At 34.7% G+C, this 14,088-nt stretch overlaps 1 protein-coding gene across 1 annotated transcript in view; it reads left to right on the top strand.

Annotated features, from left to right (window-relative positions):
- The window catches only part of LOC136812614 (uncharacterized), a 29,897-nt gene that overhangs the window by 1,931 nt on the left and 13,878 nt on the right, over nt 1–14,088 (top strand). The window contains exons 2-13 of the mRNA XM_067069146.1: nt 2,286–2,530; nt 3,149–3,205; nt 3,997–4,034; nt 5,768–5,905; nt 6,755–6,808; nt 8,273–8,402; nt 10,715–10,807; nt 11,180–11,355; nt 12,059–12,144; nt 12,727–12,810; nt 13,097–13,159; nt 13,795–13,836. Of these exons, the coding sequence (XP_066925247.1) occupies nt 2,303–2,530; nt 3,149–3,205; nt 3,997–4,034; nt 5,768–5,905; nt 6,755–6,808; nt 8,273–8,402; nt 10,715–10,807; nt 11,180–11,355; nt 12,059–12,144; nt 12,727–12,810; nt 13,097–13,159; nt 13,795–13,836 (1,189 nt within the window). The 5' untranslated portion in view covers nt 2,286–2,302. The remainder of the gene's footprint in view (nt 1–2,285; nt 2,531–3,148; nt 3,206–3,996; nt 4,035–5,767; nt 5,906–6,754; nt 6,809–8,272; nt 8,403–10,714; nt 10,808–11,179; nt 11,356–12,058; nt 12,145–12,726; nt 12,811–13,096; nt 13,160–13,794; nt 13,837–14,088) is intronic.

Below are 14,088 nucleotides of genomic sequence, written 5' to 3'. Positions count from 1 at the left end.
TTCCTTTGAAAATACAGGGTTTGATTTTTCTTGGAAAATACAGGATTTAAGTTTCCTTAAAAAATACAGGGTTTGATTTTCCTTGAAAAATAAGGGAATTGATTTTCTTGAAAAATATGGGTATTGATTTTCCTTGGAAAATACCAGGATATATATTACAGGGTTTGATTTCCCTTAAAAGATACAGGATTTAATTTTCCTTGAAAATACTGGGTTTGATTTTCCTTGTGAGAAATGGGGATTGACTTTCCTTGAAAAATGTGGGTATTGATTTTCCTTTGAAAATACAGGGTTTGATTTTCTTGGAAAATACAGGGTTTAAGTTTCCTTAAAAAATACAGGGTTTAAGTTTCCTTAAAAAATACAGGGTTTGATTTTCTTGGAAAATACAGGGTTTAAGTTTCCTTAAAAAATACAGGGTTTAAGTTTCCTTAAAAAATACAGGGTTTGATTTTCCTAGAAAAATACGGGAATTGACTTTTCTTGAAAAATATGGGAATTGACTTTTCTTGAAAAATATGGGTATTGATTTTCCTTGGAGAATACAATACAAGGATTAGTTTTCCCTGAAAAATACGTGGTTCGATCTTCCTTTGAAAATACAGGGTTTTATTTTCACTATGTTCTGAAAACATCCTTAGTGTGCACAGACTTGTTAGAAGCAAAGTAACTGTTTTTTGGTACGAAGGTGCAAAATGGTGGTGGACAAAATTTGACGGAGCCCGAAAAAATTTTTTAGGCAAATTTGGGCCAAAAAACGGCTAAAAAACGGGTTTTTTGGACTTTGTGAAAATTTGGATCATTAATTTTTTCTGATTTTTTGCATGAAAGTAGGGTACCATCATAGGTAAAAGATAGCTCAAGCAGATTTTTGCAAAAAAATTTTGCTGGCTCAAAAAACGCATGTTTATCTATAAGAATCACTATTAATAAAGCATACATCAATGTTCTTAGTCAAATTACTCAAATGAGATAGATGTTTTTTTTGCTCATGAGGGCTTACTTTTAAAGAAAATGTGTGTTTAAACGGGAAATTTTGGTTGCTTGGCGTGTTCTTATAGAAAAACTGGCAAAATTCGATATTTTTTATAAGCACATTATCAATTACTTAGGTATTAGCTTTTTTCGAGATTGGCTCTTTCATTCCCGAGCCCGATTTTTGAAAAAAAATGTTTTTGGGCAAATTTGGGCCAAAAAACGGCTAAAAAAGGGTTTTTTAGGATTTTTTATTGGATCATTGTTTTTTTCTGATTTTTTAGTTAAAAGATGGCTCAAGCAGATTTTTGTAAAAAAAATATTTCAAGAGTATGAAATTTTGGTTTCTAAACGTTTTTTTTATAAGAAACAAACGACTAATTTTAATAGATCGTCACTATTTGTGTTCTGAATGATTGTTTAATGATCACGTCACGTAGATATCAATTATAAATGTGTTAAATGCATAACCAGGTAGGTCCATAAAAGTATCACTTGTTTAAATTGCCAATGACGTCATCGATGATGTTCAGGGTTTGATGATTGAGCTATTTTCCTTTGATAGCCTCTCAAATATTGATTTTCAGGTATATGTTGTGATATTTTTTTGAAACCTTGGATGAATATCTTTCAGTCGAGCCATGTTTGAGCTTCTTATTTTCACTTTCATTTTCAAGCCTCAGCAAAAGTGATGACGTTACATGGGAAACAGCAAAATAATCAAAATGTTTATTACCACTCATTTTTGTGATCTTTTGGACCTCATTGATCATTTTAAAAATTAGTTTGCTTGAGTTAGTTTGTTGATTTTCCTTGAAAGATTTGGGTATTGGTATTCCTAAATAAAAATACAGGGTTTATATCCTAAGGGGTTTTAAGTACTTGAAATTGGACTGGTAAATCAAATGACCAGTAAAAATAATTTTCCTAAAGGTTGCTGTGAGTTCAGTTAACTCAGTGCTCATTTCAAAGTGTCTATTTCAACTATTGAAATGGTCACCGGTCAACAGCCAGGACCAATCCAATGAGCGGCCATGACCAGTCAAATGAACAGCCATGATAGTCTACTGGTGGCCATGAGTGTCGGCCAGGACGGTTCTAAATCAGATTTTCTAGAAGTTCTGAAGGCTAGTCTAAAACAAAAATTTGGTTTCTTCTTGGCATGTAATACCAAATCAAGACCAACCCAATTTTCAGGTACTTTAAATTGCTTAACAATCAACTCCTCAGTTTTTCTGGGAACACATTTTGACAAGTGTGAAACTTCAGTGATAACAAAGTTTAAATTCTATCTATATATTTTCTTTCAGTTATCACCACAAAGATAATGGACACTGCATATGAGATAGTGGATCATACTCTCCGATTTACCATGAATGGCAAATTGATTGAAATTGATTTGCGGCAAGCAATATGGCCCATATCAACATTTTCACTGTTTTACCTACTGTTCTTCAAAAAGTCTGGTTTCAATTCAGATCAATTACTAAGTTTAAAGAAACAGAGTGAAAATGCGAAATCACCTGACGATAAGGAATATCAACCTCAAGATGTGGTTTGTAGTTCTAGTCTTGTTGTTTTTATCGCGTTGAATTTCTTTTACTAAGTTAATCCTGTTCACACTAGGGGGAGGGGTGGGGAAGCTTTTGACATAAGATTTTCTGTAAATTCCTAACTTTTCTTTAGCTTTAAAATAAAATAATTTTTAAAACCTAAAATTTCTTTTTGTTAAAAGTTGCCTTTTATATGACAAGGATCTTGTGTGCCAAATTCCATTCAAAAAGACCAACTAGATCAAAATGTAAGGGGTGGTACAGGAAAAGCTCCCCCTCTTGTTTGGAACCGCCCCTAAAAGCCTCGTATGAATAGCGCTAATCAAAATGTTCAAGTTTTTTAGTTCAGGCTGAATGGTCTAGAAACGGTATGGAGCAAATTTTTCTTAAAGTAATAGATAAGACAATGAACATGAAAACTCCGACAAAATTTCTGGGCCTTTTCTACATTATTATGATTACAATGGAAATTATTTGACATTATTTTTCAAATTATTGAAGTATTTGACATAAGTTTTCTGATTATTATCATGAGAAAATCTATCTGAGCCCCCAAAACACTGATTTATATTATTGAAAATCTATAATAAACCACGTAATATTTGCATTTCATTTCCTAGAATATACCAGTTGTTGGCGGTTGGCTGATCAATTTGTTTCGAAGAATTGCAAGATCTGTAAGTACTAAAATTAAATTCATTCATTAGACATCACATTTCACTTATATTATTACTTTTAATGACATGAAAATTAAAATAAGGGGTTTTTGTGTCTTTTTAAAGAGGGGAGAGTCCTCAAGAAAGGCTTCACAGTTGGGCGTATATAAAGCTTGTTCAGAATAAAATCAGGAAATCGAACATTAAGGCAGGGTCGATTAAAAAAAGGGAATAAACAAAAATTTGGTCAAAAAGATGTATCATATTTGATATTATTATTAGTTAAATGCGGGCTAGGATATAAACGGAGTGTTTCCGACCTCCCAGTCCCGGGGAGCGGGCCCTCACATGATCAGACCCAGAGCATGTGCCGCACTTAAGAGTATGTTTTTCGAGACCCTCGAAATGCCACTTTAAGGGTATGTTTTGGGACTGCTAAGTCGCAAGTCTGACTGTAAAAATCTGATATATCTTTATGGTTTTCACTTTGATTTGTTATTTGTTTTGCACATTGTGTCAACATCTCAGGCTCACTTTTGGCTGGCATCAGGAAAGTAAGAAATGCAACCAAACAACACTGTAATGGTCAGAAACGATCGGTAAAATGCACTGTAAGGGTCCGATTTCAAAAGCCAATTTTTTTTGGCGCCACATGCTGTCGTTTAGAAATCGAGTGCCCGCCCGGGTACCCTTGGTTATTACCTTTGGGCTGGTTTAAACTTCTTTAAAAGACACGTTTTGATAATTGGTTTTCTAATTTTTATCTGATCAATTGATAATATCAATGATTTAATGTCATAATTTTTTTGCAGCCATTCGGGAGGTCAGTTGTATCGAAGAATTCAAAAAGGTACTTATAGCTCTATTTTGCTTTCATTTTGAATTAAACCCCTGAGGGAGAGGGCACCCTCGATTTAACTACCGTTAAACATGAATAGGTACGTCTTTCATGCTTCCCAAAGTGCAGTGTAAGCATAGTATAAGAAAGCCGCGACTGGAATGATAACATCTGAATTTCTGTTGTTCTATCTCTGTCGTATTTGATTACTTTTGTAGATCAAAAAATCAGTCATGTAGCGTCTTTTAATGGTCAATTTGATTGGTTTATCATTACTTCTCATTGCGCTTTAGGACATTAATGATATGCCTTTAATAAAACATTTGCATCATATAATCATTATAAAAAGGAAAGATCAACAAATATGAAATTTAAATAAGCACAAAATGGTTGGCCTGAAAGAACTCAAAAAATAATCAAGTGCCTCGAATGCCTTCACAATATTTTAGTGGAATATTTTTAGAAATCGATGAAAAAATACATCAAAATTTCAAGCTAATAACTTCGGAACTAAGCATTTAAAACTGACAAGAAAGTTGTAAAGGTATTAGTTCCGCAAAATACCCCTAAAATACCCCCTTGCTGTGAAGGAAAATGAGAGAGAAATCCACAAAACTATGTAGATATAAAGAATAAATTGGCAAAATTGACGTTCTTATAGAGCTCGGAGACAGAGATAGAACATCAATTAACTGAAAAGATAATGGTGTAACCATTCTAGCTGCGGCTTGATGTATGATGATTTTTTCAAAATTTCGACATTGAGAAAAAGTCAGTTTTTTTAAATTATTTTCGAACTACTTTTTCAAACCTAATGTATGATAGCTCAAAAATCAAGTTATAACATCCTCTATACGATAAAAAAAGAATGAACAAAAATTTATATCCTGAAGCACGCAATATCTCGACAAAACCTGTATTTTTTAGGTGCACCTGGTACATGCTGTAAGGGTCGTAATGAGATATTACGGTTTAAAAAGTGATAAAACTAATTTTTTGGGTGTAAATTTTTTTGAAAATTTGACGACTCTTGTCTTAATGTGGATAAAAATTTACATGAAAATGCATCGTAAGGGTCGATTTTTTATCCAAATGTGACTAGATTCTCTCTGAAAAATCTAGTTGTCTACACATATAAGATCTATTCCCCTAGGATTCAATCGCATGGCTCAGATGTTTTAATTTTAAGAGCTCTGAGCATCATATAACGAAAACTTTTCTTATAAAGCAAGTGTCTATAGAGGTCTGTAAATCAAACTATATTGGACGTAAGTAATCTTCGCTAGTTATACCTATATCTTTGTTTGTTTATTTATATACATTTTTGTGACAATCAATTAATTTCTTTTAAAACAAAAAGATATCTCTTGATTGAACAACGAGTTACCATCTCATCCCAATTCAAAAAATGTTCAAATCATGATCACGTTTTTATCTCTGATCACGCAATCACTCAAAAAAAAATTCTAAATCTCGTAATCACGCTACAAAAAAGTCCTTATCATGTCACCACGGAAAAAAAGTTCTTATCGTGTCATCACGCAAACCGCTTGGGGGCCTTTTCTTTCACAGAATTCTTTGTATACCTGCTATAGAGATTTTAGCTATGTTGATGATATGTCCTCAGAACAATTAATCAAATTCGTTTCTTTTTAAAAATGATACTTTACTAGTTGTTTCGTTTTAATTCACGGTACTCACTTATTTCGGTACTCACTTATTTCTATACCTATATGTTACTCTAGAGATGCTGGCTTGGATATATTTTTGAAACTGTCGATACCGGACAAACCAACATACTACCCGATCCTTCCTCCCGATGAGGACATTATCAAAATATCGCAAGAACACAAAGTGGATTTTGAAAGTCTCTTAAAACCCTCGTAAGTATGTGTACAATTCCCTCTTGTAACTTTGAAACGTTACTACTGCAGTTGGATGAAAATTTTGGAACTACTATTGCTAGTCAATTTCATAACCTGACGCATACCTTAATCCCATTAATTTTCGCGCGCTTGACTGCGTTAGTCGATGATGCGCGAATCAGTAATCGTTATCAATCATAGTGCTCTTTTTTAAAGAAAAAAGTCTTTTAGCGCCATCCACTTTCCGAATTTGTAGTAAAATGAGGTCCAGCGGAAGTGCAAATAAATTACACGTTTTTTTTAAGAACATCCAAAATTTTTGAAGCCTTTGGATGTTCTTAACTTTTTGACTTTTGAGTTTTAAGCCTGAAAATGTTCTCAAAACCATTTTCTAAGTATTTTTGCCTATTTTCCTAAGAAATTGAATCTTTTAGAGTCTACAAAGCCTTGAAATGTTCTTAACTCGTTCTTAATATTTTGGCCATCGAAGCCTTATATAGTTTGTCTTATACACCTTTCCCAAGTCTATCGATTTTTTTCGACCTCTCCAGTTTGAAACGAGAATGATACTTTTGAAGCTTTTGGTGATGCAAAGTCATTCTGAAAATTTGAGATCAAAAGTTTTTTCCATTCCTTTTTTATGGCTGTTTTAATTCCTTTGTTTTTACAGTCAAACCTTTCTTAAAAGATATTTTATCCTACCGGGCCTCGTTTCTATGCCGTTTCCATGGGATACTTTTGTTTTAGAAAAAACTTTAAAATTGAAATATCTCAAGAACTGGAAGAGCTTTTAATATAATTCCTTTTTTGTTGATTTTGTATTTCGTAGTAGAATCTTTCTTTGTACAATTTTCCTTTCTTCTATAGAGAAGCTGATGGATTTCATTATAATACAATATCGGACTATAATAAAGCTTACAGGTAAATATCAATAACCATTTGTCTTTATCTAGGGTTATCTAACCATTCTTGTTTTTGTTAAATGATGTACTGACTTTAAAGGCTTTGTTTTTAAATAAGAGTTATATCGTTTGCTTACTCGTCAATTTTCACATTGGCTTGACACGGGTGTGGAGCAAGATTCGGCCAGAAAGAGGAAAAGAAAAACATAATTTTGCTTATATCAGCATAATATAGCAATAGGCAGACACTGTCCTGATATTGAATGTGTCTGATATGAAACGGGAACACTATATTGTAAAGATAAAACCTTTTACAAGAAGATACATCCACTAATTGAACTTGATATGATGACGAACTTGAACCAATGGGCTCTTCTATAAAATTTTTGTACATGGCGGGCTGGAGGATATATTGGATATTCTGTCCAGGAGTAGTGAAAAATCTGCAAAATTTGAAAACTTGCTCTGATTAGGGATGATTGTCCGGGGGGTCAAAATTCACTATGTCCGGGGGGTTAATTTCCAGAAAATGTTGTATCCACCCCCCCCCCCCATCATTATCAATACAAGTTTTGAACACAATACATGTATTTTAAGCACATCTAGACTCAGATATGGCCAAAAATAAAGCATCACCTAAACCTACATTTTCTGATTTTAGATGTTTTTAGCTTTGATCTTACGGATTTTTGGAATTTCCCTGAAATTTTTCTTAGGATATAAGCATGTTTCAAGCCTTGTCAATCTCTCAATCTAAGCATCTCTGAGCCAGTTTTTTGGTCTTTGTATGCTGATTAAATAAACATGTATGCTTTTAGCCGGCTGGCACAATACGTTTTTCCAACGTTCATCTAATGTTCTCAACGTCCATATAACGTTAGATAAACGTTGAAACAACGTTGTTTGCCAGCTGGGGAGCCAATATAACGATCAGGTGAACAGAACATAACGTAAGGACATACGTCCAATATAAACAAAAGTTGAATATAAAGAGGATCAATACTTTACACACTGATCAACAATCATTCTCATACATAATTAAGCCTCAGCGGCAATACTATTATTAATTGTTCTATAAGTAAGATTAACAGTTTCCTCTGAAATATCCTGTAAAAAAATACATCTCCGGCAAAGGATAAGACGAGCAGGACTAGTCCTAGATTATTTTCGTTTTCGTATGGGTGGCCGATCCCATTGAGTTTAGAGCCGAAGGGCTAGAGGCGAATTTTTAACCCTTCTCAGGCAAGGGAAATTGAAGCTACTTATTTCCCACCCAAAACGCGCATAGAGCACTCCGTAATTATGACGACGGATTGTATTTAGTGGTTGTTTTGTTTTGGAGGACTGCATTTTTTGAAATCTAGCGATATATTTAAAAAATAAGTGGTTTTATTTCCCATCCAGGAGTCTCGCCTCTAGCCCTCCGGCCTTGAAACTCAATGGTCGTTCCGTCTAATACTCCATTATATCTCGATTTCCTTAGGGAAAAGCGTCTAACACCGTCGGAAATAGCACAAAGAGTGATTGCAGCTATCAAGAAATCACACAAGACGACAACCACTCAGCCCAATATGAGAATGATCAGTGTTTATGATGAAGAAAATATAATGAAGGTAATTTGTCTTGCGAACTGTCTTGCGAACTGTCTGTCTTCTTGATAACAATGAATTTTATATTACTCTTGGGTATCTAATCAGCGTCCCCACCGCTAGTTAATTTTTCGAAAATTTCCACCCAGGACATTCTTATTACACCCCATCCCCCGCTTATTAATTTTTGGGAAAATGTTTTTGAAAGCTCCCTCTTTTGCCCTTATTCTGTTGTTTTAGCCTTCTTTTCAAAGATTTTCCACCAGGGACATTTTTATTCCAACGCCCCGCTTATTGAGTTTTGAGAATATTTCCGCCCATCCCGCATATTCTAAATTCTCCGTTTGTTAGGTACCCGACAGTAGGGATCGAATCTGGAGCCCAACATAGGAAGAAGATGAGAGCGTTAATGGGAATTGTAGGATTTAGGACACAAGCGTTTACTGATAACATGCCCGTGATTAACTTCAGTAAATCAAATACAACAATAAGACCATGTTCGCACGTAACGGTTCCGTTTCGTTCCGAAACGAAATGAAGCCACTCTATTGGTTAGAAGTTACGTAAGACTTGAATGTAACCAATAGAATGGCTTTATTTCGTTTCGGAGCGAAACGGAACCGTCACGTGTGAACATAGTCTAAGAGATTGAAAATGTATACAATCACAATGTTTCTGCTGTTAAGATCACGAAACAAACGATCAACTTAGAATGGCAAGAGATGCAGGTAGCTTTCTCACAGTTGAAAACAAATTCCATCTCGCAATCAACTCGCAGACAAACCGCAAGTGATTATTAAGTGCTTGAAAGTACGGTTAGAAAGTAATTAGAAATTAGACTTAAGACTTACGACCTTATAGGCTCTTAGGATCTTCAAGGTCAAAAATGTCCCTATATGGCTGAGAACATAGCTTGGAAGCCACTTAACCTTTCCCAAATTGAAAAATCCCCTGAAAAAAGTGTAAGTACTGAAATTGCATTCTCGCCCGAGCTTTTAATTCTGAAAAACGTTAAAATGCCCTAAATTGCCAACATGTTTTCATGGTATCAGCCCCCCCCCAGAAATCTGAAGGGCACCTAGGCCAGGTTAGTAGAGGGGGGCTAATTCCTTGCAATTCTTTGGGGTTACCTATTCATTAAGGGTACCTAGCTGTCTTGATGGAGGCTCTGGGGGCTGGTTATAATTTTCCAAATCGAATATTTCAAAATATTTCAAATTATTGAATTTTTTTACCCTAGCACCTAGTTTCCCATCCAATTTTTCTTTCGTTTCCCATCACGCCATCTTTTGCTATATTTTTCTAATGTGATTGTTTTGATTTACAGCCGCCATCTTTATAGCATAACAACAAAGCTTTTTAGTAGGCGTTCATGCGTGAGCATGATTTTAGGAATGACAAAAGAACAAAAAGTATCAATTCAAAGAAATTATCTTCTGAATAGGGGTACCTAACTCAAAGCAATTTTTCAAGGGGACCTAACTCGTTGGGGGCACCATGCTTCAATGGGGGCACCTGAAAAGTGGGCTGAAACCATGATTTTGCCACAGATTGTAGAAGAAAGACCTTTTTAATTGGGCTGTTCCATTAAAAAACCATACAGGGGGGTGGACGAACCTTTTCAAGTCAAAAAAAATGGACCCCCTGGAAAATGGCAAAATTTGCAAAAATACACTTGGAAAAATTCTTTTCATACCTTAAAGTGAGGGTGGATGAAGTAAAATCAGTATTTTACCCCCTGGAAATTTTAGAATAACTTTTTACCCCCTTGGAAGAATAAGAAACACCCCCTGGAAATTTTTCTCGAATTACCCTCTGGAAATGTTCGTTCACCCCCTTGTATGGATATAAAATGTAATGGCCCATTACGATATACAATATTTCAATCCAGATTTCATTTACAATGATGTACAACTTTTACCCTCCCAATAAAGGATGTAGCCATTCTGAATGAAATATTTATTAAAAAACCTTTACAAGTATTGAAAATTCTAAAGAAAATTTTTAGATGCTGTTAGAAATGTAAATGCTTGACCGGTCAAATGTTTTTTTAGGAATATTTCCCTTGTTTACTTGAAATTGGTTTTTCTCAATATTGAGGCCACCCATCTCGTTGAGGCCAGTGTTGTGCCATGACTGCCACTACGTTTGATTTAGCTCGCCTCAGGCCAGTGTAACCTGAAACGAGAGGTTCATCAGGGACAGTACACATGAATTTATCAAGTTGACGTTTGAAGGCATCCTTAGTGCAGTTAGTAAGGTTTCTTATTGCTTTCGGTAAACAATTAACTTGTTAACGTGTTTTCATTATTGTAATGTTTTGTTTTGTTTTTCAGTTAGCCAATGAATCTACGGAGAGATGGGCAGCAAACAAACCATTATCTATATTCGATGGTATACCTGTTGCTGTCAAAGAAGAAATCTTACTGGTAACCTTTCAAAACCTTTCAACGAAATGCAACACGCTAATTCAAACTTCTTTTATTCGAATAGTTATATCATTCTTATCCTATTTTTATCGAGAAATTATAACTTACTTACAATACTACATAGTGTTTCATGATGCCATTGTTCAGGAAAAACACTGTATTTTAGATGGAGAGGAATTCGTACCCAATTACGACTGGAAGGTCAATTTTGACCAAGGAGTGTGCTCACAAAATTACTTCACCTCACCAGCAATATGAATGAAATGAAAATAAACATTGCTAGTATTCTCAGGGTTTAAGAATTAAGGCAGTGGTGTACTTAATGTGAAGATACCGTACTTTTTATAAAAGAGTATATTTTCTTTGTAACAGGGAGACTATAGGTGTCGGCAAGGACTACCTATTGATGATCTTGGTTACGGTGAAGTGATACCAGTGGAGTCTGAAGGTCAAATGGTTCGTCGTTTGAGAGAAGGTGGTGCAATGTTTATCGGAATGTCTAACATGCATCAAATTGGAATCGGTGTCACCGGGATTAACCAGAGCAAGTTAGTTGTTTATCATTTTTACCCTAGGAAGTGATGAACCACTACTAAAAAAGTGTACGAGATCGAAAGGTTTTTGTTTTTTGGGGGTTTTATTTGGAATTTTTGAGATCTTCATGAATTTTTGTATGAATTTTTCTTTTGATTGTTGTGATTTTCCCGGAGCTTTTGGAATCTCTTTGAAATTTTCAAAATTTTCAAAATTTTTAATTCCTTTTGATTTTCTGAGATTTTCAAGATTTTAGGATTTATAACATTTTGTTTGAAATTCTTTCGATTTTTTGTTGTAGTCTCAGTAATTTTTCGGGTTTTAATGAGATTTTCAAATAAGTATCTACGAGATCTTTTCGAGTAGTAGTTTACCCTTCGCTGTTTATCATACCCATATCAGGATTCATTGTTTTACTGATGGGCGCCGCACTCTCTGGACCAACAGTGAGCATAATGGTAAATCTTTGAATACAAATTTTATGTCCATGACAGAAAGTTTATCGGCTAAAACTCAAGCTAACAGTAGAACCTCCCAGAAACCAAATTATACTGGTTAAAATGTAAAATCTTTCGATCTTCTAAAGACGCCATAGTTTTACTACATACATTATAAAAACTAAAATATCATAAAAAATGCTCAATAGCTTTGATAAAAATCAGGTATTGATCCATCAATTGAGCTCTTGTAAAACATTGTTCGAACCTTTTGCCATAGATTACACGGTACGGCACGTAATCCAGTTAATCCACAATATCCACCGGGTGGAAGTTCAAGCGGTTCTGCAGCTGCTGTTGCCTCCGGTAAGATTTTTGTTGTTTAGTTTAGAAGAAATTTTAGCTCATTCAACTCATTCGGAAGTTAAAAAAAATCATTATTTTTTTAAATAAGTCGTCTAGAGCTTCAAGAATCTTCATGTTTTTTTTCTTATTAATAGTAAATTTGGCTGAGCTGTTCTTAATCTTTTGAAATTTTAAGGCTTAAATGTTCTTATGATATTCTTAGATTGATTTATGATCAGTGAAAATGGGCTCTTCCAGAAAAAATCCGTTCATGGGGGTGGAGGATATATTATTTTTTTCATGAATTATCCCTGGATATTTTGATTTTTAAATCCTGGACATTGGAATTTACCCCCTGGACATTGCAATTTTTTGGCTTTTTTTCAATACCCCTGGACAATTCATCCTCCACCCCCCATGAACGGATTTTTTCTGGAAGAGCCCAATCAGTACTTTCTTACCAATTTCGTATTCAGAGGCTCAGATTGTACTTAATTTGTACTTAGATTTTAACCAATTTTCAGTCTTGTGTTCTTATGAAATTATTCTTATAAAAAAGTGTGTATATCTTGATTACTAAAGACTAATTTATTTTATCATTAGGTTTGTGTCCTGTAGCTCTTGGTGCAGATGGTGGCGGCTCCATTCGTCTCCCTGCTGCCATTTGTGGTGTGGTAGGTGCCAAAGGTAAATTGTCTGCGGTTGTATTTGTATCAAGCGTGGTAGTAACTCGGCAGTTATTGTATTTTACCATTCGAACTTTTGTTTTTTTATTTGGATAATATCTCACTGGACTTGATTCAGGTTGATTTTAATCCGAAAGCGGCGTTCCATCAGTAAGCTTCATCTAATTATAAACTAAGCTTAATACCAGCTTTATTTTTTCCATAGTGAATTGAATTCCTAATTCACCATCCTGGTTTTTTTCATGTATGGAATTTTTAGAAAGATTATCCCTTTTTATTTCGGACAGCTTCATTCGCTAGAATCAGTGGAACGGGCATGCGCGATGGAACAGACACTCTCGGACATCCAGGTAAATAGCAACACACAATGGAATCTACCTTAGCAGGACTAATTTTCATGGAGCTATGTTTTGACACCTATTTAGTTTCTTCAAGGCATTCCATTTTTACTATTAGTCTGACACTTTGTTTGGCTTAAAGTTAATAAATGTGCGATTCTTTTTCTGGTCGCGGCTTGCACCTCACCCTTTTAACCTTGCTAGTGCGCAACTTTTTTTGAGAAATGTGAAACTTTTTTTTAATCTAAAATTCCAAACTGACGTAAAAGCTTGTAGCTTGAGTGTTAGACAATGATTTTATTACCCTTAGAGAGGTATTTTTATACTCTTCTGTTCAATCCCTTTTAAATCAAGTGGTCAAGAGGAGTGGTCAGCCTTAAGTCTGGAACTGGGTATACTGGCTTATTTTGAACGTATATATACACCATAGATTTATAATCTATTATTTATTATCTTTTTGCTGAAAAGTGTGCCGTGGTTAGGTTGGAAATCCTAACTAAGTCACATGGCATTACAATAGAATCTCAGCGCTTGACCTATGTATATCTATGATATACACCTCATTCGGGTTTGAAGGGTTTTAGGGGAGGTTAAATGCTAGAAATCTATAATGTTGAATTACTGGAGTGTTTTTCATTTGTTTTCAGGTGCATTGTGCGCAACGACAAGAGATTCAGCCCTCACCTATGGTAAATGGTAGCTTTTATTGTTTTCAACATCTATTTATTAGTAGCCGTAGTCTGTATGTCTGTTTGTTTTTCGTGTGTCACTTTCATTTTCGCAAGCAATATTTTTTTAGTTCTCGATAAGTTTGTTTTGATTGACAGATCGGATAGAGCCTCGATTAGACTTTATTCAGCCTTTGTTTTGAAATTTAAGGCTTTCTACATTTAGTGATTTTAATTTCTGCCCAGGCTTACCCACCAAAGGTTTTTCTCTTT

This window comes from Clytia hemisphaerica, unplaced genomic scaffold, assembly GCF_902728285.1.
Source record: "Clytia hemisphaerica strain Z4C2 unplaced genomic scaffold, Clytia hemisphaerica genome assembly, whole genome shotgun sequence".
NCBI classification, from domain to species: domain Eukaryota; kingdom Metazoa; phylum Cnidaria; class Hydrozoa; order Leptothecata; family Clytiidae; genus Clytia; species Clytia hemisphaerica.
Note: the sequence above shows the minus strand (reverse complement) of the source record. Positions and strands in the feature narration are given on the sequence as shown.